The sequence below is a fragment of the Tursiops truncatus genome, chromosome 4 (assembly GCF_011762595.2).
Source record: "Tursiops truncatus isolate mTurTru1 chromosome 4, mTurTru1.mat.Y, whole genome shotgun sequence".
Lineage (NCBI taxonomy): Eukaryota > Metazoa > Chordata > Mammalia > Artiodactyla > Delphinidae > Tursiops > Tursiops truncatus.
In genome coordinates, this window is record NC_047037.1 from 116,438,961 (window position 1) to 116,466,107 (window position 27,147).

At 33.0% G+C, this 27,147-nt stretch overlaps 1 protein-coding gene across 5 annotated transcripts in view; it reads left to right on the forward strand.

The window, feature by feature from the left end:
* USP25 (ubiquitin specific peptidase 25) overlaps positions 1-27,147 on the forward strand; it is a 138,493-nt gene that overhangs the window by 95,078 nt on the left and 16,268 nt on the right. For 3 of the 5 annotated variants that reach the window (XM_073804389.1, XM_019922544.3, XM_073804391.1), the window contains 4 exons: positions 686-886; positions 9,944-10,083; positions 15,101-15,214; positions 17,418-17,513. In XM_073804389.1, the coding sequence (XP_073660490.1) occupies positions 686-886; positions 9,944-10,083; positions 15,101-15,214; positions 17,418-17,513 (551 nt within the window). The remainder of the gene's footprint in view (positions 1-685; positions 887-9,943; positions 10,084-15,100; positions 15,215-17,417; positions 17,514-27,147) is intronic. The other 2 variants (XM_073804390.1, XM_019922542.3) reach the window with 2 other exon arrangements.

Here is a 27,147-nt window from a genome sequence, read left to right on the forward strand (position 1 = left end):
ATTCTAATATAGGCTTTGCATATAAAAAGCACTTAATAAAGGTTTGTTGAGACTGATAAAAATAAACTTTCCTTTTTTATTTAACCGTTTAGCAAAACTAGTTAGGCAGTTCATTTATGACTGAAAGCTAAAATTTATTTTGTGTGTGTGTGTGGTAGAGGTTGAGTAACGCTTTTAAGTACTACTTATGTGATGTTGAAAGAAATCTTGCTATATTGATTGATTAGTTTTCAAATTTCATCTAAGTATATTGCTATACTTAACTGCTTCAGATGAAAAAGAATTTTAGTTCTATTTTGAGCTTTCGAGGTTATGAGTTATTTCTTCTCATTTTGTGGTTTTACTTCGTGAATAATCAAACGTCTGGTATTTTATAATAGAAAAAGTAGCACTATGTCAGTGTTTGAAAAGTAGCAAACAATTTTGGCCTTATGTCTTGTTCCATTTTTTTACTCTTCAGCCTAAAAGTAAAAGCTGAGAACATTACCTATAATGGATTATCAAATATTTGCATCATTGTTTTTCTGAGCATTTGTTTGGGTTTTCTTTTAATATATAGGTAATATTGATTCGCCAAGTGGTAATAATTTGTACTTTAAATACATTTGAAACACCTTCTATTTTGAGCTTTGCATTTTTCCTTTAATCCTTAATTTTATAATAGTTTTTGAAATATGATTTGCAGAGGAGTTTAATAAAGAAACTGGGCAGGCCCTTGTTGGAATAGAAACACTACCACCAGACTTAAGAGATTTTGTTGAGGAAGACAACCAGCGATTTGAGAAAGAACTAGAAGAATGGGATGCACAGCTTGCCCAGAAAGCTTTGCAGGAAAAACTTGTAGCATCTCAGAAATTGAGAGAGTCAGAGTCTTCTGTGACAACAGGTTAGTCCGCTTTTATTGCATTTTATTATCAATATCATGTTTATTATTGATATTTTATTATAAAAATAAGATATGCTCATTGAAAAAGCAAAAACAACATAAAACTTTAGTTATCCTAAAATATGAAGACTCCAGTAAAAATCATCTGAAATTCCATCACTGAGATAATAAAAGGCAACAATTTAGTTTACTCCTTTGCCAGATAACACTGTATGTACATATATATCATTTTCAAGTTAAATGAGATGATTCTGCTAACTCTCCCTCTACCTATTCTGCCTACTTTGATTGACTTTTTTTGGCAAGATGCTTAGAAAAACTGTGAAACCGCAGGTAACCCAAGCCAATTCACTAAAGCTATCAAAGGAATGAACTCTAATAATTTCATATTTGAGCAAAATAACACTACTGGTAGATAGTATTAATTCATATAGAGTATTTATTTGATTTTTTTTTCAGAATTCTTAAAGTTAAAAACAAAATTAGCAGGAACTAAATATTTAATATATTCCAAGCAAAAATCTGTATAGATCTGTAAAACAAATGAGAAGATAAGTATATAAAAATATAAATGTTAAACATTCTACAATTATTAGGTGATAAAATCAATAAAATATTAAGAATAACACTGTACAAAAGTATCTTCTAGCAAAGCTGAAAATACAATGTCTAATGATTTTTTTTAAGATTAATTTCATCACTAAGTTGTCAAAATATTTTAGGATGACATTTTGTACTGTAGGAAAGGTCCTCTTTCTGTTTAGTGGTTGGGGAAATGAGAAGAGATAAATTAAACAGATATTTTCCTTAACCCCATTTGTCTCTTTCTCTCTTTTTTTTTTAAATAACTCTGAGTGGATCATTTTGAATCACCCTTTTTTGGTAAGATCTGTGTGTTTTGTTTTTATTTTTGAAGAAAGCATTTTAGGTGTTTGTTTAATTTCATCTTTTATAGACAGATTCCCATGCAGCTTTACCTAGGTAGTTTTCAGCATTATCATCTGAACTTTAGAAGGAATTATTCTTTCAGTGAGAGATTTGTAATACCACAATATGGTATGGTGACTGATGTAGGCATGCACAGATCTTTCCAGACTTGGAACTTGTTCTAATATAAATTGAATAGTTGAGTCCTTGATCTTGATTTTAGGTGACATCGATTCAGAATTTTTAAAAGACCAAGATAATGGTATTATACCAACAAAGATACCAACATATTGATACAGAAATGCAGTACAGTATATCTGAATACCACCATTGTAGTCTCTGGTGAGCTCTACCAGACGAGGACTGTACTTTCTTCCTGTACATCAAGGGCCACTGTGTAGAACAGGTGAAACTCTATAGTTTCACAACAGTGCAGTTTCATTATAGTAACTTTGTCCATATTAGTAGGAAGTAAAATAGCTCGGTAGATATCAAGAGGTTTCTGAGTTCAAATCACAGTGTAGTAACTATGTTACAGTTCCTTTCATTTTTGAGTCAGTTCCATCTCTTTGTGATTTCATCCCTTGTCTTCTGTACATATCCTTTCCAAATTACTCCCTAGAACTTGCCCCAAGATGGAGCTACTCTGTTATTCTTTGCTTAACTTTTAAGTGCTCCAGTTGCACATGGCTCTTCTTATCTTATTAGTGGGAGGACAGGGCTGCACAATTGGCGTGATAGTGGCACCTAAGCACTCAGATGAAGGTGAGTGCTCCAGTCATTGGTTAAGCTCCAACCCTATTATTCTTGGCTCAGTTATATTTTGTAACATCAAAATATTAAATTCTATACAGTCTCTTTTCCATCTTTTCTGTTTCTCACAAGACTATCTAAATTTACAGACTTGACACATTTTATTTTTACTAAATCAGACTAATACATATTCCCCACTAATATTCCTGTCTGACAGGACTAGCCAACTTTTCCCCATTATTTACATTTGTCATCTTATATTCCCTCGCTATGAAAAGGCCACATGTGTGTATGCTCCACACCCTTTTTATCCTGGTCAATACTTCCTATCGTACACTTTATATGGTGTTTCGTAAGTTTTAAAAAATTCAGCAGTAGGTATTGGGCATATATGTTCATGTCCCTCTTTAGTATTTTAAAAAAAAAAATTGAAGAGAAGTACAGATGTATTTCTGAAAGGAGCCAGAATAACTAAAAAATAAAGAGATGGAAAGGTCAATTCATATAGAATTACTATGATAGTTATCTTCCAGACTGGGTTTTTAGAAAGCAGTGACAATACTGCCTCAGTAGAAAACATTGTGTCCTGTATAGGATTGCTAGAAATATGCATTTTGAGTTAGTAGAAATAGAATGTTCTAAATCTATAAATTTGGGGGTGAGATTATTGTTTAAAAGATTGGTTTCTATTACTGTATTGTCTTACATATCATATTAAGAAATCCATCTTCTGTTACAGGGGAATTTAACATACCACAGTTGAATAAGGGAATCTATTATAGTGTTCATTGGAATCACTTAACATCCTATCATAAGTAGAGAAATTTTACTTTAATGCCTATGCCATCTTTTTCCTGTTTCTCCTCACAGTTTTCAAAGTAATTTGTTTAATTTGGTATAATACTTTCAGACTATCAAAGAGAACCTGTGTTTAAATCTCTCAGGTGTGCACTAGGATTATGAGTGACTAGTGGAAGTAATACAAGGAAATCCTGTTTATAAAATCCATCAGTGATTTTTTTTCTCTCCCTGCAAATCTTTTCAGTAAAGCTGTAACCTAAGAACCATTAAAATCCAATTTCTTAAGGGTGATATTCCAAATAAGAATATTAATTTATATAGTATTAATTAAATGAGTATTTGTTCCTCTTCTTTAACAGGTGACGAAGAAATCCATAGGCATCACTTCTCCCACACAATTCATTGTCTTACTGAAACTAAATAATAAATGATAGAAAAGTATTCTTTAGTCCATCTCACACTACCTCCCTAACCTGCCTAGTGCAAAAGAAAACTTACCTTAACACTTATGTTTAGAGATTTAGCCAACGGTTCTTTACCACGGTATATATCGATACATCAGAATTACCTGGGGGACTTTTTCTGAGTATAAACAGGACATACCACCTAAGATTTACTGGGCTCAGAATCAGTGGAGGAAGGGTCCAGAATATAAAAAGATGTTCAGATAATTCTGAGGTGTACCTGTGGTTAAGCAGCATGGCTCTAGGCTGTATGTATAAAACAAATTATTCTGAAGGAGAGAGAGCTTTGCCTGTTTTGCTTGTGTTACCCATATCTTACTCAAAAACTATTTGAAGTCCTTACAATATATATAACATACTCAGATTTTAAAAACAGAAAGAAAGGAGCTGAAACCAAATTTTTGACAAAAATAAGCTGATATTCCAGGAAAGTACAGCTGGTTCCTGAGAGTCAGACCTGGTAGAATGAACAATATCCTCAATATTTTCAAGTTCCTTTAAAACAGGGACCAGGTGATGCTCTTATTTAAATCTCCAGAATCTAGCATAATAAATGACAAATGGTTGATGCCCCTTGAATATTTTCTGATTTGATTTCATTCCCTATGGAAATTGCAATAATGAGTCTCCTAGGGGTGATCCTCAGTGTATGGGAATGCAACCGTTTAAAAAGGAATGTAAAATTACACTTAAAAAGGAGTGTAAAATAGATAGCTAGTGGGAAGCTGCTGCATAGCACTGGGAGATCAGCTTGGTGCTTTGTGACCACCTAGAGGCGTGGGATTGGGAGGGAGGCTTAAGAGGGAGGGGATATGGGGATAATATGTATGCGTATAGCTGATTCACTTTGTTGTACAGCAGAAACTAACACAACATTGTAAAGCAGTTATACTCCAGTAAAGATGTATATGTAAAAAAAAAAAAAAGGATAGCCAAAATAACTATACATTAGGGAAGAAGGCTAAAAGTATGTTGTGCAGATATAGCTCTATCCTGGATAATTTTTAGGTTTAACTTTGGTTCCTAAGCCTGTACTCCCCACATTGCTGAGAATTCTGTTTGTGGTGCCACCTAGGAATCTGAAGTCTTAAAATTGTTTCTGTGATGATTCTATGCAGCCAGCTTAGCATGGCTCTTTATAGGCTGCTTTTGGGGAATCATTGATTTTAAATACATTTCTGTAAGAAAAATGGACTGCTATTCTTTGATGCAGTACTCTTTAAATATTGTTCTAAATGTGCATGTAATAAGTATGACTCATTAGTAAGTTAAGGTATAAAATACTTCTGAAAGATATGAGTTGTTGTTCTTTTTTTAAATAGTTGATTAGAGAGCAGATCCTTATGCTTTAACAGAAAGTCAATTGCTTGTCAAGTTGACTCTTAAAATGCTAAAGGCCACAACCAGGAAACAGGCATAGAACACCCCCAAGGTCCTCCCAACCCCTTACTTCAACATGAAGGTGGACTAAAGGAGCAAGTTCTGAGTACTCTCAGAATGTTGGATTTTATATAACAGCCAAATAGGTGAATGAATAAGTTCTATTATCAACATAGAACATGGCTGGAAAATATATTATGTGGAGGATAGCCATCCAAAAATCTCAGTGAAGCATCCATAAACTAAATAAATGATTAGAAAGATACTCCGGGTACAGGGACATTTTATACCTCTACAGAGAACTGGTCATTCACGGTGAAATGAGTGTGTTTAGGAGTTTGTAGCTGCAGGTAGGTAACTAAAGAAAACTTCCCAGGAATTAAGAGTAACAAATGTCACATAAGTAATCACCAGCTGTATTTCAAGCTGAAGCCTGAACAATAACACTTTAATAACTGTGGGACCAGTTAGTACATAAAATGCCAGTTAGTGCATAAAGGAAACAGCGTGGTCTCTGTTTATTGAGCTCTTACCATTTATATAGGCTAGCAGGGATGAGACTTCTGTAGGGTTACAGGATGAACAAAAACTATTGTGCATGCAAAAAGCATAAAAGAGCCAGATGTTTTGTCCTAATGTTGTTTTTAACAAAGAAATGGAAGTTGCCTAAATGTATGGTAAAATATTAGTTGTATGAGCCCTTTATACAGAAGAACACGGTATAACCAGTAAAAATTGTATCGACAGGAATAATGTTTGTTATATTAAGTTAAAAACAGTATATTCAGAATAACTTTTTGTTTAAAAAAATTTGGGTAGGTAAAATCTGGAATATATAATACTAAAAATATTAATAGTGCTTATGTCTAGGTAGTGGAAAGAGCCTTTTATTTTCCTCCTTTGGTTATTTGTTCTAGTGAACATGTTTTTTACTCTTCTGGTTTGACAAAATGAAGCTAAAACCTCTTTCCTTTTTTATGAAGACCCTCTATTATAATCTGACTCCCTTGTAATTCTTTCAAGACTACTATTCTATGTTTCATCTAAGCCAGGGTATTCCCCATTATTCTTGCTTGTAGGTTATTTTCCTGTCATTAAGGCTTTGCTCATGAAGTATCCTTCATTTGGAAAATGTCCTCTTATCCTCACTATTCTTGAAATTTTATCCATTTTAAGACTTTCCTCATATCCCCAAATCTTTATGAATCCCCCTAATTACCCCTGTAGCAATTGTTACCTTTTTTCCTCTATTCTAGTCCCAGTCTATTCTCACTACCAAATTTATGTTATATTTCATCTTGATTACCAGTGTAAAGGCTCATTAATAGCAAGGATTTTATTAATCTTTTATCTGTCCTTACAGTGCCTTTGCATATGCTATTCCTTCTGCCTGGAATCATCTTGTTTCTCATCAATAAAATTTTCTCTACAAATCCTTCAAGACTCAGCTCAGTTGACATTCCTCCTTTCTTAGCATGCAGCATCATTCCAAGTGTGTGTATTAGGTCCACAATGCTTCTGTAGGACGTTGTGCATAAGTCTGTTATTGCATTCAGTACTTTGTGTTGTAATGGAGTATACATTTATCTGATTTTGTTGAGAGTTCCTTAAAGTGAGTAAATTTTCTGTCTTTTTTTTTTTTTTTTTTTTAAACCATTGTTAATACCTAGCTCGGTACTAAAAATGGCATATGCTCAACAAACATGTTGGGAATGAAGTTTGGGTTTTTGTTTCCAAACTCCCAGAACCGAATCCTTACAGGTTTACCTACTGTGATTACAGTACCACTCAAATAAGTTCCCTGGAAGATATTTACACAGGGAAAATTCTAGAGGAAATAGTTTTATATGACATTTAGGCAGAATCATTCAGCATCACATAAGGTTTTTGGACTCAAATCCCTATGTGGAAGGAAACCTTGACGCTGGGGACCTAAGGTGTATTTGACTGTGTCGATCAGATAAAATTACTTTTTCTCTTAAGGACTTAATTTACATACATTGTCCAGGTTTCCCTGGCTTAGACCAGTGTCACACCAGATGGATTTCTTGGCCCTCATTGCATTACGCTCACATCCTATTATCAACTACTGATGTTTTATCTATTACAGCGAGAAGAGACAAAGAGGGAAAACACAAGTAATGAAAGCTTTATCAACAAGAAGTCTCTCTCTGTTAATCCCTAGAGCAGCTGACTTAATTCACTTACGAAAGCTTCCAGAAGCAGAAGACTTGCTAAGCTGGAGTTGTAGTGGTTAAGATTTTCTTAACCTTGTCTATCATGCAGGGACACTGAAAGAACATTGCAGTCCAAAGTCAGGAAATACAGAAATGAAGACATTTAACTTTTTTAAACTTCTTTACCTATCACACACATTGTAAGCATTTCTTCCTTTAGTTTTCCTTGTCATAGTGTATTTCACTCCCATTATCCTAATCACTCATACCCAAAATTTAAGTCATCTTCACATCAGTCTCCAAACCTTTATGTCTAAAATGCATCTTGAATCTAACCAATTCTCTCTTTCTTGCTGTCTCTGTTATCCAAAAGAATAGTCGTTTCTTGCTCGTATTGCTGTAGTACCTTTTAGTACTTTCATTGACTTCCAGTTTTACTTTCCTCTCTAATCTGTTCTTTGCAGTGCGGTCAGATTAATGTTCTTTAAACTTGACATGTTGCCATTGTATTTAAAATGTTTATTCACTTGCTTTGCCCTTCAAAACTTCTGTGACTCAAAGGCCTCCGTTTTGTCCCTATCTGCATCATCTCTTGCCACCTCTCCCCTCTTGTTTTACTATAGTCCAGCCACACTAGATGCCTTTTGGACTGAGCTTATGCTCATTTCATGGGCTGTTCATTCTTCCATTTTGAAACCTAATCCATATAACTTCAGCTAAAAAGTCAGTTTATCTCATATCCCATAACCTGAATTACCCTTGCCCCATTTTATTCCTATAATGTATTATTATGATATTGTCACAATTCATATGCGTGATTCTTTGGTTAGTAACTTTCTCCATAGTTGACTATAAATTCCATGGGGGTAGGGACTGGCTGCTTTGTTCACACTCAGAGTCCCAGTGCCTAGCCTAGAGCCAGGCACATAGTTAGACACTTAATTAGAATTCATTGGATAAATGAATGCTCGTGCATCTATGTTGAAATTACATTATTTCTTTTTGAATAATATTTCACTTTGAGAAAAGTTTTAAATTAGTAAAATATTGGAAAGGTTGACAGTAATCCTGTCGTGTCCCACCAATTGATTGAGCAAGGACTTATCCTATCCCAGTAACGCTGTAGAATATTTTAGTGTACTTTCTTATTTCTTTTTATCCATTCATTAGCTTATTAATTCATTTGTTCCATTAAGTTATTGTGTGCTTATTATATGCTAGGTATTGAAGAAATAGCAATACAAAAGGGAGATAGCATCACTGCTCTTTGGATTCTTACAGTCTAGCAGGGGATATGGGCTTGAAACAAATACTTAACAAAAATAATGAAGTTATAATTGTGTGGTAAGTGCTATTAAAAAGAAAGTATACGTTTACTCTAGAGCAGTTATTCTCACCTGAGAGTGATTTTGTCCCTCAGACGGCATTTGACAATACTGGAGACATTTCTGGTTGTCACACCTGCGGAGACAGTACAACTGGCATCTAGTGGGTGGATGCCTGGGTACACAGGACAATCCTCCACACCAAAGAATCATCTGAACCAAAATGTCAGTAGTGTTGAGGAGGAGCAACCCTGCTTTAGAAATGGGGTTATCAGGAATACTTCCATAAGGAAGTGATATTCAAACAAAAGCATATATAGAAGTTATTAGATGGTGGGGGGGGATGAGAATTGGTGAACACACAGGCAAAGGGAAGAACATGAGGAAAGATACAAAAGTTGGAAGGTAAACCTCTTCTCTGATGTATTAGATAAGCTGAAAAAAGTCTGGTATGTGTTCCTTTTTGAGTAAAGGGCAAAGGACACCTGGCGATGTTGGAGAGATAGGCAGAGACCCATTTATATAACGCCTTGTAGGTCGTATAAGGATTTTGGGGTAGTCTGTTAAATACCCAGTGGACATTCAGAGTACATTGTTGCATCTGTGGGTTTCGAACTCAGAACATAGGCAATAGATATAACTTTAGGAGTTCTTCACGGAAGTAGTATTTGAAGTCTTGAATTTATATTGGTACCAGTTTGGCAAGTTTTAATTGTTTTTCTCTGACAACACTCAGCTACCAGGAACAGGTTCAGAAAAGATAGAAGGTTGGGTTCGTTCAGGGTTAGGATTTTGTTAGGTAAGTATGAAAAAGGATACTGTGTCCAGAAAAACAGCTACTGTGCTCTCTACAGAAACTCAGACCAGGATTGTTGTACAAACCACCCCCCCTACCTCTTTTTTTTTTCTTTTTTTTTCGGTAGAATGCTCATGATTTTCCAAAGTTAGACTTTGATACTTATCATGACAAAGAAATTTACTATGAATTTCTTAGCATAAACTATAATGAGTGCTTTCTTCAGTAATTATTTGACTACTCTGAGATCTGATTCTTTCTTTTGGTAAATCCTGGGGGAAGTGCTGTATACTGAAGCATGTATTACTTTAAATTGAGTAAGTAAAGTAAAATTAATTATTGTATAACTTCAAATGAGAAACAAATTACAGATATATCTTAGTATAGACTCACTGATTTATATTAGATATACAATTGATTCTTTTCTCATGAAGCACAAGCAGGAGAACCAGAATATCTAGAGCAGCCATCAAGAAGTGATTTCTCAAAGCACTTGAAAGAAGAAACTATTCGAATAATTACCAAGGCATCACATGAGCATGAAGATAAAAGTCCTGAAACAGTTTTACAGTCGGTAAGAATTTTTCTTTTAGCTCTCTGAACATACCCATCAATGTTCACGAGGTTTCCTAGCAGTATAAGGAGAATGACCTGTCTGGGAGTCAGGAGAGACCAGGCCAAAGGACGGCTTCGCTTGAACATGATGAATGATTGTAGGGTCACCTAACTGCCAGGCTGTAATTTCCTCAGCTGTAATTTTTAAAATGCTTCTTTTTAAAAAAAAAGTTTCTATCTTCCTGTTAGAGAATTATGAAAAATTATAATCATAGACTAAACTAGTCATTTGATTTGGAACTTAAAAAAGAGAAGTACAAAATTTAACATTATTTTTCTTTTCTTTCAACCCCTCCTCCCATCTTTAGTCTTACTACATTGGAATAGTTGGTAATATAAGGTATAAATTTCATTGTTTCATGGACTGTGTTTAACAAAATACTAGATAGTCTAGGTCAGAGTATTATTAGTAGAATAAATATGATATTATAAAACACTTTATGCATATTTCGTGTCCTGTATAAAATTGTCATTATAAGCCTCCTTTATTGTTAATTTTCAAGTATTCAAGTGTGTCTTTTTATAACAGTAAGTTGAGCACATTGGTATTGCATTACGTTTCAATGAATATGATATTCTGAGAGATGTTGTTTCAAGAGTTTCATACTACAAAACTATTCAGTTGCTATAGTCATTTATTTTTTATTTTATTAGTGAGCACAAGCAACTCTAATACAAGTTTCGTGATAGCTAATTTTAGGATTTGAAGATTCCACTCCTAGAGTGCTAAAGCGAACAGGGCATGTAATTTTTCAACACGTAATTTTCCACTGAGTGAACTTAATCTCAACAATAGCCTGCTAATTACAGTGATGTCTTTAATATGATAAGATCTTGATTAACCAAAATGTTCAATTAATAGGGTATTCTGTTAATTATGTTTTGATGAACAAAGTAATCAGAAATTATTTTTTAATTTAATTTCCTTTTTGAAAAAGTTTGATTATATATCATCTTACCATTAAAAAACGTATTAATATAGATTTTTTTTTGATCATTTCGAATTTTGCAAATGTCCCTGGAGACTAAAAAACTTGAGATGAGGAACTGCTAACTCTAAAGCACTTCCTGAAAAATGCTTCTTTTAATAGATCTGGGATTTCTACTTCTTGGGGGATGGTAGAAGAAACCCTAGGGAGGGAGAAAAAACACAGGAGTAGGTAACAAGGGAGAAACATTTTTGCCTGATATAAAAAAAATAATTTGCCAGGGCTTTTGCTAATTAAGATTTTTATTTGTTAGAGCCTACATTATGGTTAATAAGTATCATTCTTTTAACTGGTATCAGAAAGCTGGAAGCATTAATTAGCTTAATGTAGAATCATGATTTTTTTTTTTTTTTTTTTAGTTCGGCTAATCGTGTAATTTAAATTTGTAGAAATCAGCACTTAAATTTTGATTGATTAGTTTATTCATATGGATATCATCTTATATGCTAGCAATCTGCTGCTTCACCTTTACTTGAAAAAAGATGGCATTGAGGGAATATGATAGCTAGCATAAATATTTTTCTATCTGGCATATCTTCTGGAGTAGCACCAATAGTTGGCCACATTGTCTGTATAAATTCTGCAGCATATCTGAGAATATATTAATCATGACTGTCTGACCAGTGGTTCCTGGTCTCATGGTCAGTTGCTTAGGATCATGGTAACCACCTACTGGGTTTTCTCATTTAAAGGTATGCATTAGAAACTAAATTTCAGAGTCTTTAGATTTGGGGATTAAATAGTCCTGGGTTTTTGAATATTAATTTTACTTCTTGCTAGCTATGCAAACTTGAATAAGTTGCTTAATTTTTCTAAACCTTAGTTTTCTTTTATATAGAATGGAGGTGATTGTCGGATGAATTAAGATCATTTTTTTAAGTGCCTAGCATGTAGTGTAGGCCCTAAGTCTCTCTTTATTTCCTTCTGTTACTTAAATCCTAAACATTTTACAAATACACAATAAAGTTCCAACCTTAGTAGAAGAAGAATTTCCCGGAAAGCTTAGAATCACAGAAACCATAGAGAGATACTCTCCAGATGTTTAGACAGCTTGCTTTTTAGAAGAATGTCTTTCATTTTAAGTGAAATATTTTAGAAAATTTAAAAATTCAAAAAAGTAGACTCTAAGAAAGAATCATGTATATTTCCACTACCCAAAGTTAATCACTTAATAAGTTGGTATGTTTTCTTTCATTCTTATATACAGATTTGGGATTTATTTTTGTAATTGAGTTACTACTGTATATAAAATTTTATATCTTAACTTTTCTTCTTTTAATCACTGAACATAACCGTTTCCCCATGTTACAAACTAAAAAACATTTAATGGTTGAATAGTATTCCATTAAGTGATTAAATTCTTACTTACTTACTCATTCCCCCTTATATATTGATTTCTACTTTTACATTATTATAAATAGGCTGTTAAATATGAAACTTTTTCCATATTTCTGGTTATTTCTTTGGACTAGATTCCCCATAAGTTAGTAGGTTAAAATGGTATGAGCATATTAAGGGAGCCAAAGGGGTTGAAGATATATAGCTTTCTAATCACCCTTTTATGGGACCACTTTTTTAAAAAATCATGTATTTAATAGATTCAGGCAATTAATAAAAATCTTTGTGTTCTAATTATTTTTACAACTTATTAACTGAGGAACTTATCTTTAATCTCTTTCAAGTTCAGCCTTTGTTAAGGTGTTCATATGGGACCTGACAGTAAAAGGAAAAGATAAATGTACTTCAGTGAACCCTAAAATTCTTTATATGAAAATTTTTTATGGTACTTTAGGATATCTAAACTTGATGGACACAAAATAACTACATACGCCCAAAATTTCTTCCCTTTTTCAACTTTCACCCAAATAATTAATTAGTGTTATTGCTGTTGAAACTCTTCTGTGGCAACTGGAAAGGATTATAGAACATTTATTTTTCCTAAGTGCAGTTATTTTTCAAAGGAAACATCATTTTTTAAGGATAAGTATTCTAAGGAATACATTTTCTGGTTGCTACTTGCCTTAAATTTGTATTTTTTCTTCTTAATATAGTATTGTTTTGGGTTGGTTTGCTTATGAGAAATTTTTCACCAAAAGTTAAGACAAATTTCTTAGTTTACCTGCTTATATTTCACTCTTGTGAATGGAGACGTAGGACAATTCTTCCTCTCTCAAATGCTGGAAGGATTAAAAATCCTTAATTAAATGTCATAGACCAAGCTTATCTCTGTAAGTAGTAATATTGGGTTAGGATTATTCCGGTATAAGCAATTTCAAGAAGCATAATAGTATAATATTTGTAATACCTATCATTTATAGAACAACAATTAATGTGTCAGGTTTTGGGTTAGCTGAATATTAGCTCTCAAGATCATGACAACCATGCAGGTTGGTTGGTTCCTCTTGAAAAATTGAGGACTCAAGCAGAACGAGGAAAGCTTTTCTGAAAATGTTATGGTTAAAAATAACATTTCTTTTAAAGGAAGCAATGCCGGTCTTGGCCATTATTCTTGTTTTATTGTTCAGTTAAACTTCTTCTGCATATGTACTTCGGAATATTCAGAAAATCTTCACATCACTAAAATTTACCTGTATTTTAAACTGCAGTAAAACCACTCTGTTTTTATTAAAATTTTCTGTTTATTTGATGTCAAAAGTAAAGTTCATCTTTGCTTAGGGAAATTTTTATGGTGCAATTTGAAATTACTTAAGCAAGCTGCTTTCAGGCACCTTAAGTACTTCTGAAATTTGTTTGTAGGTGAATAGTGAATATGCTAGTTATAAATCCATTCAGTAAAGTAAGATCCTTGTGAAATCTGAACAGTGTTTTGAATGAACCATATTAGTGTCTTTTTTTTGCGGTACGCAGGCCTCTCACTGTTGTGGCCCCTCCCGTTGAGGAGCACAGGCTCCAGACACGCAGGCTCAGAGGCCATGGCTCACAGGCCCAGCCGCTCCGTGGCATGTGGGATCTTCCCAGACCAGGGCATGAACCCGTGTGCCCTGCATCGGCGGGCGGACTCTCAACCACTGCGCCACCAGGGAAGCCCCATATTAGTGTCTTTGAGTGGACTTTCTGGATTTCACACTGGCTTCCACTCCATTAGTTTGGGTTAGTGAAATTCTTAGAATTTGTTAACAAAGAAAAGAAGAAGAATCTGAGTTTTTAAAAATGGATATCACTTTCTAGCAGCTTTCCCCAAAACAAGAATTCACTGGACACTCATGATGTAAATATATTGTACTAGGTCTCATAGGCTGCGACCGAGTGGGTTTAAACACAGTAGAGTGTGGATATTAAGTAGCTATACAATCGATTATTAGAAAGGATAGAAAGGTAAAACCATAAGAAAGAAAACTTACAGACTCTCCTGGATTCAGAGGAGGTCATATCTTATTTTGATGGAGATCTCTAGAAAGGCTTTGTGGAGTTATTAGAATTTAAAAAAGTAAATAAGGGCTTCCCTGGTGGCACAGTGGTTGAGAGTCCACCTGCCAATGCAGGGGACACGGGTTCATGTCCCGGTCCGGGAAGATCCCACATGCCGCGGAGCGGCTGGGCCCGTGAGCCATGGCCGCTGAGCTGCGCGTCCGGAGCCTGTGCTCCACAACGGGAGAGGCCACAAAAGTGAGAGGCCCGCGTACAGGAAAAAAAATAATATTAAAAAATAAAAAAGTAAATAAAACTTTCACCTGTAGAGACAGCAGTAGGAAATACAACTTCAGTATTAACTATTTTTAAGAATTTGAAGATGCTTTGTGGGGAAAAAAATTAAAATTTAATTTAGTGTTTGAGATGCAAAGTGAAAGCTGGAAATCTTGTATTATTACCTGATTAATGCATTTGCTTTAGTGTTCAGTTTTAGATGTTTTCATTTCATGCTAAAAAAATGCAGGTATTTTTAAAAGGATCAAGAGTTATGCACTTAAACTGAGTGCTTCCATTGTGCTCTTTTCTAATGTTCACACTAATGATTTTCTTCTGCAGAAACCTGAAAATACCACAAGCCAACCACCTTCTAACCAGCAAGTTGTAGAGGTGGCGATTCCTCATGTAGGGAAATTTATGATTGAGTCAAAGGAGGGGGGTTATGATGACGAGGTACCTTTATTATAGCCCTCTGCACTGTTTCCACTTGTTTTTTGCTATTTAATGCAAGCACTTTGGGCATGCCTGCACCCTTACATTGTCTGTTGCTGCATAACATACAGCTTTGCCACCCACAGTCTGAAATTACCTTACCAATTGCTGACAGTACTTCGAATTTCAAATGAACATTTAAGTAGAAAGCTTATGGATTTGTCAAAAGAATAATTTTATGTTGCTAGAGTTAATTCTTTTGTGCAGACATAGGATTTGTTTACTCTAGGGTTGATAGGTTTTGATAAGGTTTGTTTAAATAGCAGAAATTTTGAGCACTTAAAAATATTTTCCTTTCCTACTTTCCTTGAATTATGGATTATAATACTTCGCCACTATTTCCTACCAGAAGATCCTACAATCTGATTAGATATAGATTAGATACAGATTAGTGTATAGATAACTGTTTTGTTCTTTTTTCTTCTGCACCCTCTGTGTGACTGAATTGAATGATTCATCAACATAGTCGAATGCCTACCAGTGTTGTATACACTGGGCACCTCCATCTTATCTCTTCTTACTGCCCCACTGTTAATTCTCATCTGCTTAGTTTTCTAACAGTATGGAGGCATTTTTGTTTCCCATGATATGGTTCTTGGGAATCCAGATGAAAATTGCTGTTGTCCTGATCCCATCAGATATTTTTTCCCCTCTACCACGTTTTTCTTTACACTGTTCAGTTTTGATCTTTTCTGTATTTGAGAGGGGGCCAGTAAAGCTGTTTCTGAATAGTAACAACAGAAAAGACAGACCCTGGATCCTATCATTTGTTAGTTTTTACTGGCATGGATGAGAATTGAATGTATATTGAATAGTTTTTTCCAAGTAATGTTTTTTTCAGACTTACTTCAAGGTTATGATTAAACTCTTATATGAGTTAATCAGCAAAATCAGACGTGTCATAAAGACATTACTATTACTGTGCTACTGTAAGAAAGCATGGGCCGTAAAGAGAATAAGAAGCAGGTTTGTGAGTCAGGAACTGGCCAGAAGGATTTTCTGAAGCAGTTAATGTTAGGTATATTGCAACTGTCAGTGTGTACTCCAAAATAAATACTATGGGTAATAGGTTCAGTGAATCAGAGGTAATGGATGCAGTCTCTTTATTGCTCTAATATGATAGCTTCTTAGTGTCTTGAGTTGTTTCACTTTGCAGATATTTTAAAATACAAACATTTAAGAATACAGTCATCCCTTGGTATCCGCGGTGGATTGGTTCCAGTACCCTCCCTGTCCCCAGCAGATACGAAAGTCCACAGTTGCCCAAGTCCATTATACAAAATGGCATAGTACATAATAAACTATTATGAAGACAAAGAAATATTTAAATATTTAGTACTTAATAGCAGTACGTTTTTCTGTTTAACTGTTACCATGTTGGTGCTTGCAGATTATGGAAACTGGCATGTTTTTAGTAAAAATGTTAATTTGTTGATCAAGCATCTTAGTGCTTGTTTTAGGGTGAGCCTTCTGGCATTTAAAAAAGTAGAATTGTGATTAATCATTTAACACTACCTTTTGTGCAAGTGCTTATGCTCTTGGCAGAGTTTTTTTTGTGTTTTGTGTTTTTTGTTTTTTTTTTTTAATTCGTTGGAGTGGTAGTTTAACAGTGCATGTGCCTTGTAACTTTTAAAAAGAAGTCATATGGGTACAGGGCTGCTGCTTAGATATTTAGACTGTATGGTTGTGCAGGCAGGGGTGCCGGGCCAACCGGCAGAAGTGGAGTTGGAATTGAGCTAATGCTCAGTTCCCCGAGCCTTAAAGAAGAGGCATCTTTTTTAATAAAAAAAGTGTTGCTTTTTCTAAATGGTTCTCTTAGAGAGCAGCACATTTTTCTAAATTGTCTGTCAAGAAGGGGGTGCCTTTTAAAAAAATTCTTCAGTTCAGACAGTATGCCTTTTTGCACTTCGCACAAAGGCACGATGTCAGCTAACTGTGGCCCTGTATGGAAGATTTCGAGATACTTATATGCATATCAGATCACATTTGCTACAAAAAAGTGCAACGTTTGATTTATAAATAGTGAAAAACAAAGGACTTTTAACATGCATGTAAAAACAAAGGACTTTTAACTTGCATGTAAAGGAATTATTTTGGTTTTTTGATTTTTTTTTTTTTTTATGATAACCATTCAAAAGTTCTTACTTTAAATCCCTTGTGGCAGATCATGATGACACCGAACATGCAAGGTATTATCATGGCGATAGGTAAATCCCGGAATGTATATGACAGGTGTGGCCCTGAAGCAGGGTTCTTTAAGGTACAATGAACGTTTTCATTTTATTTATTTATTTTTAAAATAAACTTCTTAAAACGTTTTATTTCCTTGAATTAAATTTGTTTTCCTGTATACCTTCTCTCTTCCTATCCATGGCTAATCATGGCCACATAATGTTCTAGGGGTTTCTTTTATGCATGAATCTAAGACTGATTATTCTTTTTAAAGTCAGATAATTAAACAAAAACAAAGCAATTTACCTGAGCTATCCTAATAGTACACCTCTGATTTGTTAGCAGAAATTTATTGTATTTGAAGCAAATAAAGGGTATTGATGGGCAAAAATAGGAACTGAGTAAATACTTCTGGTAATAGTTTATTTTCTCCTCTGGTAATATTGTTAGTCAAAATTATAATATTTTTCTTTACTTTTATTATCATTTCATACTAAATTGATTTCTTCGTTTAGTTGTTTCTAAAATGATTCATTCATTTATTATCTTATATTTCTTGTTTTCTCCATAATTAATTTTAATATCCTTGTCATTTCAAGACTTGAGGCCATCAAGCTGATGCATTATTCCATGACTAAATCTTTATTCCCTCTAATACCAGATCTAATGTTTTGATTACATTATTATTTGTTCTTATATATTTGAAAGATGAAAACACTGTGTTTTGTTTGTCACTTTCTTTAGGTTAACCAAAGCCAATTCATTACTTTACCCCCCCACCAGGCCCCTTTTAGTGTTTGTTATTTAAAAAAAAAAAAGAACAGCTTTATTGAGGTATAGTTCACTTCAACAAAGCTACATGTTCCCTTTCTTGACATTTAAAATCTAAAATTTTCCCTTAATGTTCTATACCACCATTCACTGCAGTCTTTAAGAAACTGCTTATTTTCAGTGTTTCTTTTGGTATATAGTATAAACAAAGGCCTTGTGACTAGTAGCCTTATATCAATAAACACTTTTGAACTGGTTAGAATTAGAGTGACCAATCATCCTGGTATGCCTGGGACTGAGGGGTTTCCTGGGATATAGGACTTAGGTGCTAAACTGTTGAAGTTCTGGCAGGCTGGTCCCAAGATGAGTTGTTCACTCTGTTAAGATCCCATGAGAGAGGTTGAAAACTACTCTTATCAAAAAAAAAAGAAAGAAAGAAAAGAAAAACAACTTTTATGTTTAAAAATTAATCCTTATTCCCAGGCAGTCTACATTTCTTTTCTTAGAAAACACTAAATATGTGTGTTCAAAAGTTTTCTTGTTTCTTATGGAAGAGTTATCTGTCCTTGATAGTACCATTGTCATCTTTGTCAAGTTGGGTATCTTTATCTATTTTCCAGTTGAACTGGAAACTTAACTTTTATTAAATTAATACCTGCATATATTTTAAAGAGCCAACTAATTATACATACTACAAACAACAGTAGTCACATCATATCCCTCCCACCCCCAGCTCTGGTAACAGCTTTCAGTTATTTCATCAAATCCTTTTGGCATTAATTCTATATCTTTATGTAGAGTGCTTGTGATTTTGTGATTCTTAGTTTACACATTTCCTGTTGAATTCCCTACCATGGGACGTGAATGATGAGCCCTCTTTATTCTCCTGCCCCATATACACGCACCAGCACATACAGTTTTCATCCCTCCATCAACATACACACACACACACGCAATATGTGTATAAGAATCTTGTCATTTGATTAATTCAGAATTCTCAGCTTGTATTATTATTTCTTCTGTGCTACTCAGGGTTGAAGTAAGTCATACATATTATTACTTTTACTTCTTTTCCCTCATCTTTCGTTTTCCTTGGAATTGGTTGTTTTGTTTTTTATTTGCTTAGTTTTTTGCTCTGTTCTTTGTCAGCTTTATTTTCTTGTGGAATTCTATTCTGGAGCTTTATGACCTGCTCCAGTTTGCATTGGTTTTCCTTTATTCCTGGTATATAACTGATGTCTTGAGATCTCCTTTCATCATCACTTTGGGGATGCCCTTTGCATCTTATCCTTCGTGTATTTTCTATATCTCATATATTTGTCTTTTTAAATATACCCTCTGATTTTGAAGCAGCACAAAATCTCTGAAGTTTATATTTGTGTATATTTTCATCTATCTGTAATTAAGGAATACGTAGGTGAACATTATCAGTTTATAATTAATGTATACTTTTGGTATAGGTAAATGATTAGCATTTGGAAAGTTCTAGCTGATAATATAAAATTTGAGGAAATTTGTCATATAAATAACAAAAATAACGTATACAAATGCAATCATTCAGTAATGTAGAGGTGTCTTAAGTAAAACTGATAACAACAGTCTGCTTCTGCCCTGTTGTAACCACTTCTAACATTTGTATAACCTTTCTGGTTTTTTCCCTTTGTTTTTAAAAACATGCATATATAGAGAAATTTTTTAACTTTTACTCTTCATATTATTTTGTAACTTATATCACTCAGAAATATATTGTGGGTATTCTTAAAGTTAAGACAATATATCTACCACATTATCTACACCACCTGCATTTAGTATTCTGTGGTATAGATGTACATATTACTCTCTCTGTGGATGTACGTCCTATATTTTTTCCCAGTCTGCCATTTCTGTTTGAATTTAGTTTATGGTACCTTTTTCCATAAAGAAGTTTTAAAAATACTGTGATATCTATACTGTCTTTCTTCTCCTTTCTGGATTCTGGAGTTTCACTGCTATACAAAAAGTCTTCAACCTAAGGTATAAATTTTCTGGAATATTTTCTTAAAACACTTTTCTTAATAAATTTTTATTTCATGAATTTAAAAATACCCTATTTACATTTAACTCAGTAGCATTTTATTTGGGCTTTCTGCATTCTATATTAATAAAAAAAATTGCTGTAAGTTTTTATTTGGGGGCTGTCTTCCTCAGGTTTGATGTCATGCTTATTAAGTTCATTTACTAAATTCATTTAGTAAATGGATTTGAGCTCTCCTGTTTTTCTTTAACTCTAGTGTAGTTTACATAGGAGTTAACTGTTCCATAAGAGTAAACTAGAACTCACTCGTAAAACCATATGAGCTTAGCCCCTTTTTTGGTTATAGGTCTTTTGACAGACTTTTGGTTCCTTTTACAGCAGTTGACCTTTTGATTGTTCCATATGTTCTTGGCAGTTGACTCTAATCATTATCGACGTTCAGTATTTAAATTACAAAATATATACATAGCACAGAATCTAACATATGATTCCTTTTGTCTTCCTATGTTCCCTAAATCAGATATAATATAGTTTTAATTTTCTTCCTTTTTAATGCTTAGTTTATTAAAAGTTGAGGGAAAGAGTTTTGTTTTTTTTTTTCTTCTATCCTGTCACATTACCCAAAAAAACTTCGTTGGGTTTATTTTATATTAGCTTTTTGGCTGTGAGAAGTTTTTCAACTCTGCATGTTTAAGTACTTCTGTATATGGATTTCCTTATGCATTATTATCAGAACAATTTTTAAAATGTTATGTATGTTTGCTAGTAGTAAAACCATGTGATGAAAATGTTCTCTTTGTTACTGATAAAAAGATAAGTTGGGAAATGAAACTTACATCTAGCTGGGTAAGTGGATTTGCTAAGAATTAACTTTTAAATTAGGAAGGGTTACCAACCCAGTCAGTCACAGTTCCTATTTCAACCACAGGCCCTCCCACATGGGAGTCTGCCCCTGTACACAGAATATTAAAGAGTTAATAGGCAGGCAGATCTGGAAAAACAAATGAGAAAAGACATTTACCTAAGTCCTTTTCCCAAGTTGTGACTCTATTTATTAAGATTAGTTTTCACTGTTAACAGAAAGTCCCCAAATCATAGTGGCTTAAAGGCAGAAGTTTCTGTCATGTAAAAACAAAATCCAGGGCAAGTCAGTACAAGGCTACTGTGATGAGCAAAAAATAAAAGCCAGAAGGAAAAAAAGGAATAATATTCTCAAAGTACTAGTTGCCTGTATGTATATGTACAGGGGTGGGAGTGGGAGGGTCACATCATAATTATAATCATGGGATTAGTATAACTTTTTTCATTTACTTTCAAAGACATTAAAGTTTCTTTTTTGTACTTTTTTTTTTTTTTGTCTGTACCTATTAAAGTGCCCTTAGGATTTTAATGAAGCAGTAACACTTCTATATTATGAAACTTTTTTTCCTTACTGGTTATTTCATTGCTTCATAACAATTGTTCCCAGTTGACGTAACTTTATTAGTTTGTTTTTTACTTTAAAAATGCCTATTATCATTACCCCTCTGTTTATTCAGTAGTTATAAAAATATTTTTATTAAGATGTAAAACATGCTGAAAAGAACACAGTTCTTGAGTTTACAGCTCTGTGAATTATCACAGAGTGCACATATTCATGTAACTATCAACCAGGCCAAGAAACAGAACATTATAGTATTCCAGAAATTACCTTTGTTTCTTCTTTCTATGAACTACACTTTCCCCCTATCCAAAAGTAGATGTTATCTGAACTTCTAACAATGTAAGTTTTCTTGTTGAACTTTATATACCTAGAATCTTTTACTATAGGTACTTTTGTGTCTGGCTGCTTTTACTGAGGAACATGTTTGGAGCTTCATATATATTATTGGATATAGTTAGAATTTGTTCATTCTCTTATGGTATTCTGTTGTATGACTACACTATTTTTTTTCCATTCTGTTGATGGGCATATTCAAAAGGTATTACCTGCTTATATCAAGGTACTGTACTAAATCCAATGAATATAGCTGGGGAAATGATGGACTGAGTTCCTGCCTTAATGAAGCTTATTTTCTAGGGGAAAGCAAACACTAATTAGAGTCATAATTAGTATGTTAAAGGAGCAGTTTGTGGAAAGAGACCTTATAATGGAAAAACAGAGCTGTTATCTAGAGGGCTTCTTAGAGAAAGCGATGTTTAAACTAATAAAATATACATATACCAAAACATAGAATGAAAACATTTCTCTCTCACTTTTTAATTTTCACTCCACAGTTAGCTTCTGTTGATTATTTCTTGTATATGCTCTTAGGTAGATAAATGAGACTGATATTCAGTACTCATCCATACATTATAATTTAAATAAAAATAGAAGTATGCTCTATCTTTTCTTTTTCTAGTTTTTTTTTTTCATGTAATGTGGTGGATGATTATTCATGTCATGATTTGTAGATTTATTGTTTTTCATAAGTACATTTTATTTCCTGTTGAGCTTACCAAAATTTATTTAAACATTTTTTTAGAGCAGGGCATTCCAGTTTTTTCCTTGTTATGACAAACATGGATGGATCTAGTGATGGATCTGGCCACCATAAAGGCTGATGGGATTAGTATCTCAGAATTCTTACAGCTTATTCATGGCCTAGGTTAGAAAGTTCTGTCCCAGGCGAGCTGTTACTAGCAAAGGCTCTATGTTCAGATGCCTGGGTTTAAATTCTAGCTTTATCACTTAATAATTGTGTGATCTTAGGCAATTTACTGACATTATCATGGCCATTGTTTTTTATTTATAAACGAGAAGTTATCTTGAGAATTAAATGAGATAATCCATGTAGACATCATTGGACAGTGTCTATCACATAAAGTGTCAGTGTCACATAAAGAACACTCACAAATTGTAACTTTTATTAAATTCATCATTACCATTTTTGTTGCTGGTTTAGGTCATTGCCAGTATTTTTGTGAACATTCTTGTACATATATCATTTGAAAACTCATGTGAACATAGCGTAGTAGAATTTCCAATGTACTGTCATTGATGCTTAGCTGACAAAATGATATAAAAAGGGTAATCCCATTATTTTATGTATCTTTGATCTTTAGTTAGGCTAAGTATCTTTCTATAAATTTTTTGGCAGTTGGTATTTCTTATGTTAACTGCCTGTCCATTTCTTGCACACTTTTTTTGTTTTTTTCTTTTTTTTAACTTAAATGAGCATCTGATCTGCTAAGAATTTTGATTCATCTATAATTTGAAAATTGTATTTTGTGGTTTGTCATTTATCTTTAAATTTGTTTTTGGTGTCTTAACTGTACATAATGTTTTTAATCTTATAAAATATAGCAATATTTCCTTAATGGATTTGAGACTATATGATCACTTCTAAAATTATGTAAATCTTTAATTGTTACTTTAATGATTTTTATTGTTTGATTCCCAGATATGAGATTTCAGTTTTCTCCAAATAGAGAAATATCCAAAAAGTCCAAACGTATCATGACTAATAACACTTTGACTAATGCATTCTTTGCACACTGACTTAAAATACTGTATTGTATATTAAATCCCATTTATAAATGGATCTCTTTGGGTCTCTCTGTTCCATTGATCATTTTTCTGTTTTTGAACATTACACTTATTTACATTATGGACCATTTATTTGTAATATATTTTGTAGTAGAAACACCTCTTAATTTTTTTTCTTTTATAAATGGAAAGTTTGGCAAATTTCATTTTTTCTTTTTTGATAATTTTTAACCAACTGCAACTTGTCTCCTTAAATCCTTTCAGAATTTGATTGTACTTGCATTATATTAAGTTACAGTGAGGTGGATAATTATATTTTTCAGTATTTTTAGTCTTCTCAGAAAGGAACATGATATGAATCTTCGGTTTTTTGGTCCTCTCTTATGTCCTTAAGTAAGGTTTTATAATTTTACTTCATAATGGTCTTATACCTTCCTTTTTAATCTAATCTTAGATATATAAAAATTATTTCTGTGAATTGAGTTTATCCTCACTTTTAATACCAAATTATTGGTAGGGTAGGTAGTGGAAAAACTAATTACTTTTATGTATTTATATTGTATCCAATTATTTTATTGAACCCTTTGTATTTTCTAATAATTTTTTGGTTGATTCTTTTGATTATTTCAGTAAACTGCCTCCCAATAACTATCTCATTATTGGGATAATTTCCATTATACTTATTTCTTATTTCTGGTTTTATTATGTTGACCAGCCTTTTCAGAATATAAATAACAAAATAATGGTAGTAAACTCCTTTGTTTAGTTCCTGAGTGTAATGTGAATGTTTCTAGTGTTTTATTATTAAATAGAATGTGTAGTATTGGTTTTTTACAGATCCTCTCATAAATTTAAAAGCACTTTCTTAAATTTACAGTTAAGAGTTGTCTTTTAAACTGGCTGGTATTGGAATTTAGATAATTTTTTAATGCATCTATTTGAGATGCTGAACAGATTTCTCCTTAATCCTTGCAAAGTAAGGATCTTAGCATTCATCTGTCTTTTTTTTTAATCATTGTAAACACTATCTGTTCCTATATATTCTTTATGTACACAAGGTAGTTTTTATGTACACAAGCTCCCCTAAGATGTGGGTCTTGGCATCTATGTTTACTGACAAAATTGATCTATACTTCCTTTTTTTAAAAAATATTTGTCAATTTTTGATATCAGATTATACTAGTTTTATATAATCATTAAGGAGGCTTTCCCCTTTTTCAGGTTCAGAGCAGTTTAGATACAGGAATCATCTTGTCTTTGAAGATCTGACATGACAGCACAGCTCTGAAACAGAATGGGCCTAATTTCTTTATTGGGCATAGATCTTAGGCAGCCTTTTCAGTTATCTATATTTTTTCTGCATCTCTTCAGTTTTTCTGCGTCTTAAAGTAATTCTGATAACTTAGAGTTTCCTAGATGATCATCTATTTAATGAAGATGTTATAGTTTATTGGTATAAAGTTATGTATTATTATTTTATAGATTTTAAAACTTCTTCCTGTATTTTTGGTATTATCACCTTCCTTATTTCTGGTGTTGATTTCTCCATTTTTTGGTCTTCCATTCAGCTCTTTGGAAAGAAAAAGCCTTTGGTGGTCTTTATCTAATTGCCACATTATTTTATTTCTTCTACTTTATTTTGGTTTATTTTCTTTTTCTAGCTTCTTGAAGTAAATGCTATTCTGTATTGCTTAAGCTGGAATTTTCCTTTACCAATCTGGCTGTGTCCTTTAGGTTTTGAGATCTCATATTCCCAGTATTAATATAATTTTGATTCCTTTGGTCCAAGAATAATTTAGAACAGTATTTTAAAATTCCTAAGTGTTTAGTTTGGGAATTATCTTTATTTTTAATTCCTATTTATATTACATTGTGCTCAAAGAATATAACCTATATGATTCTGACCCTCTGGAATTTGAAGTAGTTTTTCTTCATCTCGTAGTACACTATCAGTTTTTAAAATAAACAATTTTAAAAATAAAATGATATACCTAGCTTTCTGAATTTTACTCCAGCTGATTTTCCCTTAGATCTTACTGCCTCCAGAGTTTACTGTATGTTTGTATTTTTGACATTTTCTAGTGTATACATCTACTTACATCAAAATAGTCTGTAAGAAGTTATAAATTTAGAATATGTTTTATCGTATGATTTAGAAAAGTAGAAAAAAGTCTAAGTAGAAATCGTTTGGAAGAAGATTTCAAAAAAGAGAGACTTTAACTAGTCTCATTGAATGAGTCATGTGTGGCTAGATGGGGAATGATCAAGGACATCATGCATGTAGGGAACTTAAGGAGCAAAGACGTGTGCATTTGTGGGGAGTCGACCCTGATCTGGGTAGAAGAGTAACAGGAAATAAAGCTAAATAGGTTAACACTGAGCCTGATTAGTAGGACCATGTTAAATGTTAACGGTAGATTGTGTACAGCTCTCCTAAATATACCAGTGTGGAACACCTTGTTGAAAATCTGAAGGAATATGTATGGTTGCAGTATACTGTAGAAGTCAGAAAACTTCTTGTGAAGGAAGTTCATAAAAAAAAAAAATAGTTGATAAATTAATTTATGCTGATAAAATGTGGTATTTTGTGGTTGAAAAATTGCTCCTAGATATTTAGAAGTACCTTTCTACCTCTCTGGTTTAATAAAACACCTATAGATTATAACTTTGGCATTTACTCATTAAAATTGGGAGAATCTTAAATAGAGAAAAATCAAGAGATAAACATAATCGTAGAGTTAAAGGTGATGTATATTCTAGCTCTAATAGAAATCTATTTACTATTTATAAAAAAAATCACAGCCTGTGTTTTGAAGGTGGCGGGGGGGAATGGATAATCATTTAGTGTTGTAATTCCTTATGCCTAAACCTATAATATTATTTAAGAGACAAATTTATTTTATTCTGGTCATACTAATTTCGGCCAAAAGGATGACATCTGAAATATTTAAATATCCAAAAACCTTCTAATAGCCTATGGCAATCATTGTCTAAGGGCCATAATAAGGAAGAACAGTTATTTATTGTTTTTCTTTTACACTTATTCTCAAATTCCGTATAGTTCAGTTATTAAATGATCATGTGCCTTTTTTTCAAATTGGAAAAATTTTTAATCTCAAATTGGGAAGATTAAAGAGTTTATAAGCAAAACATGCAGTAAAGTGAGCCATGATAGTCTTACATGACTAAATATAGTTAATTTTCATGGCTGTTTTTAACCACAGCAGTAACACTTTAGAATGACATGTATATTGAAAATAAAATTGGAATAATTTATTTTAGCCATAGAGTAATTATCTTACTCTATTTATAATGCTAAGCTATATATTAATAGAAAGGACTTATTAGCTCCCCTAAGAATATATAACTAGAATATTTCATTTACTGTTTTTCAGTTACGTTTTCTCAATTCTATAAAATACAGCCCAA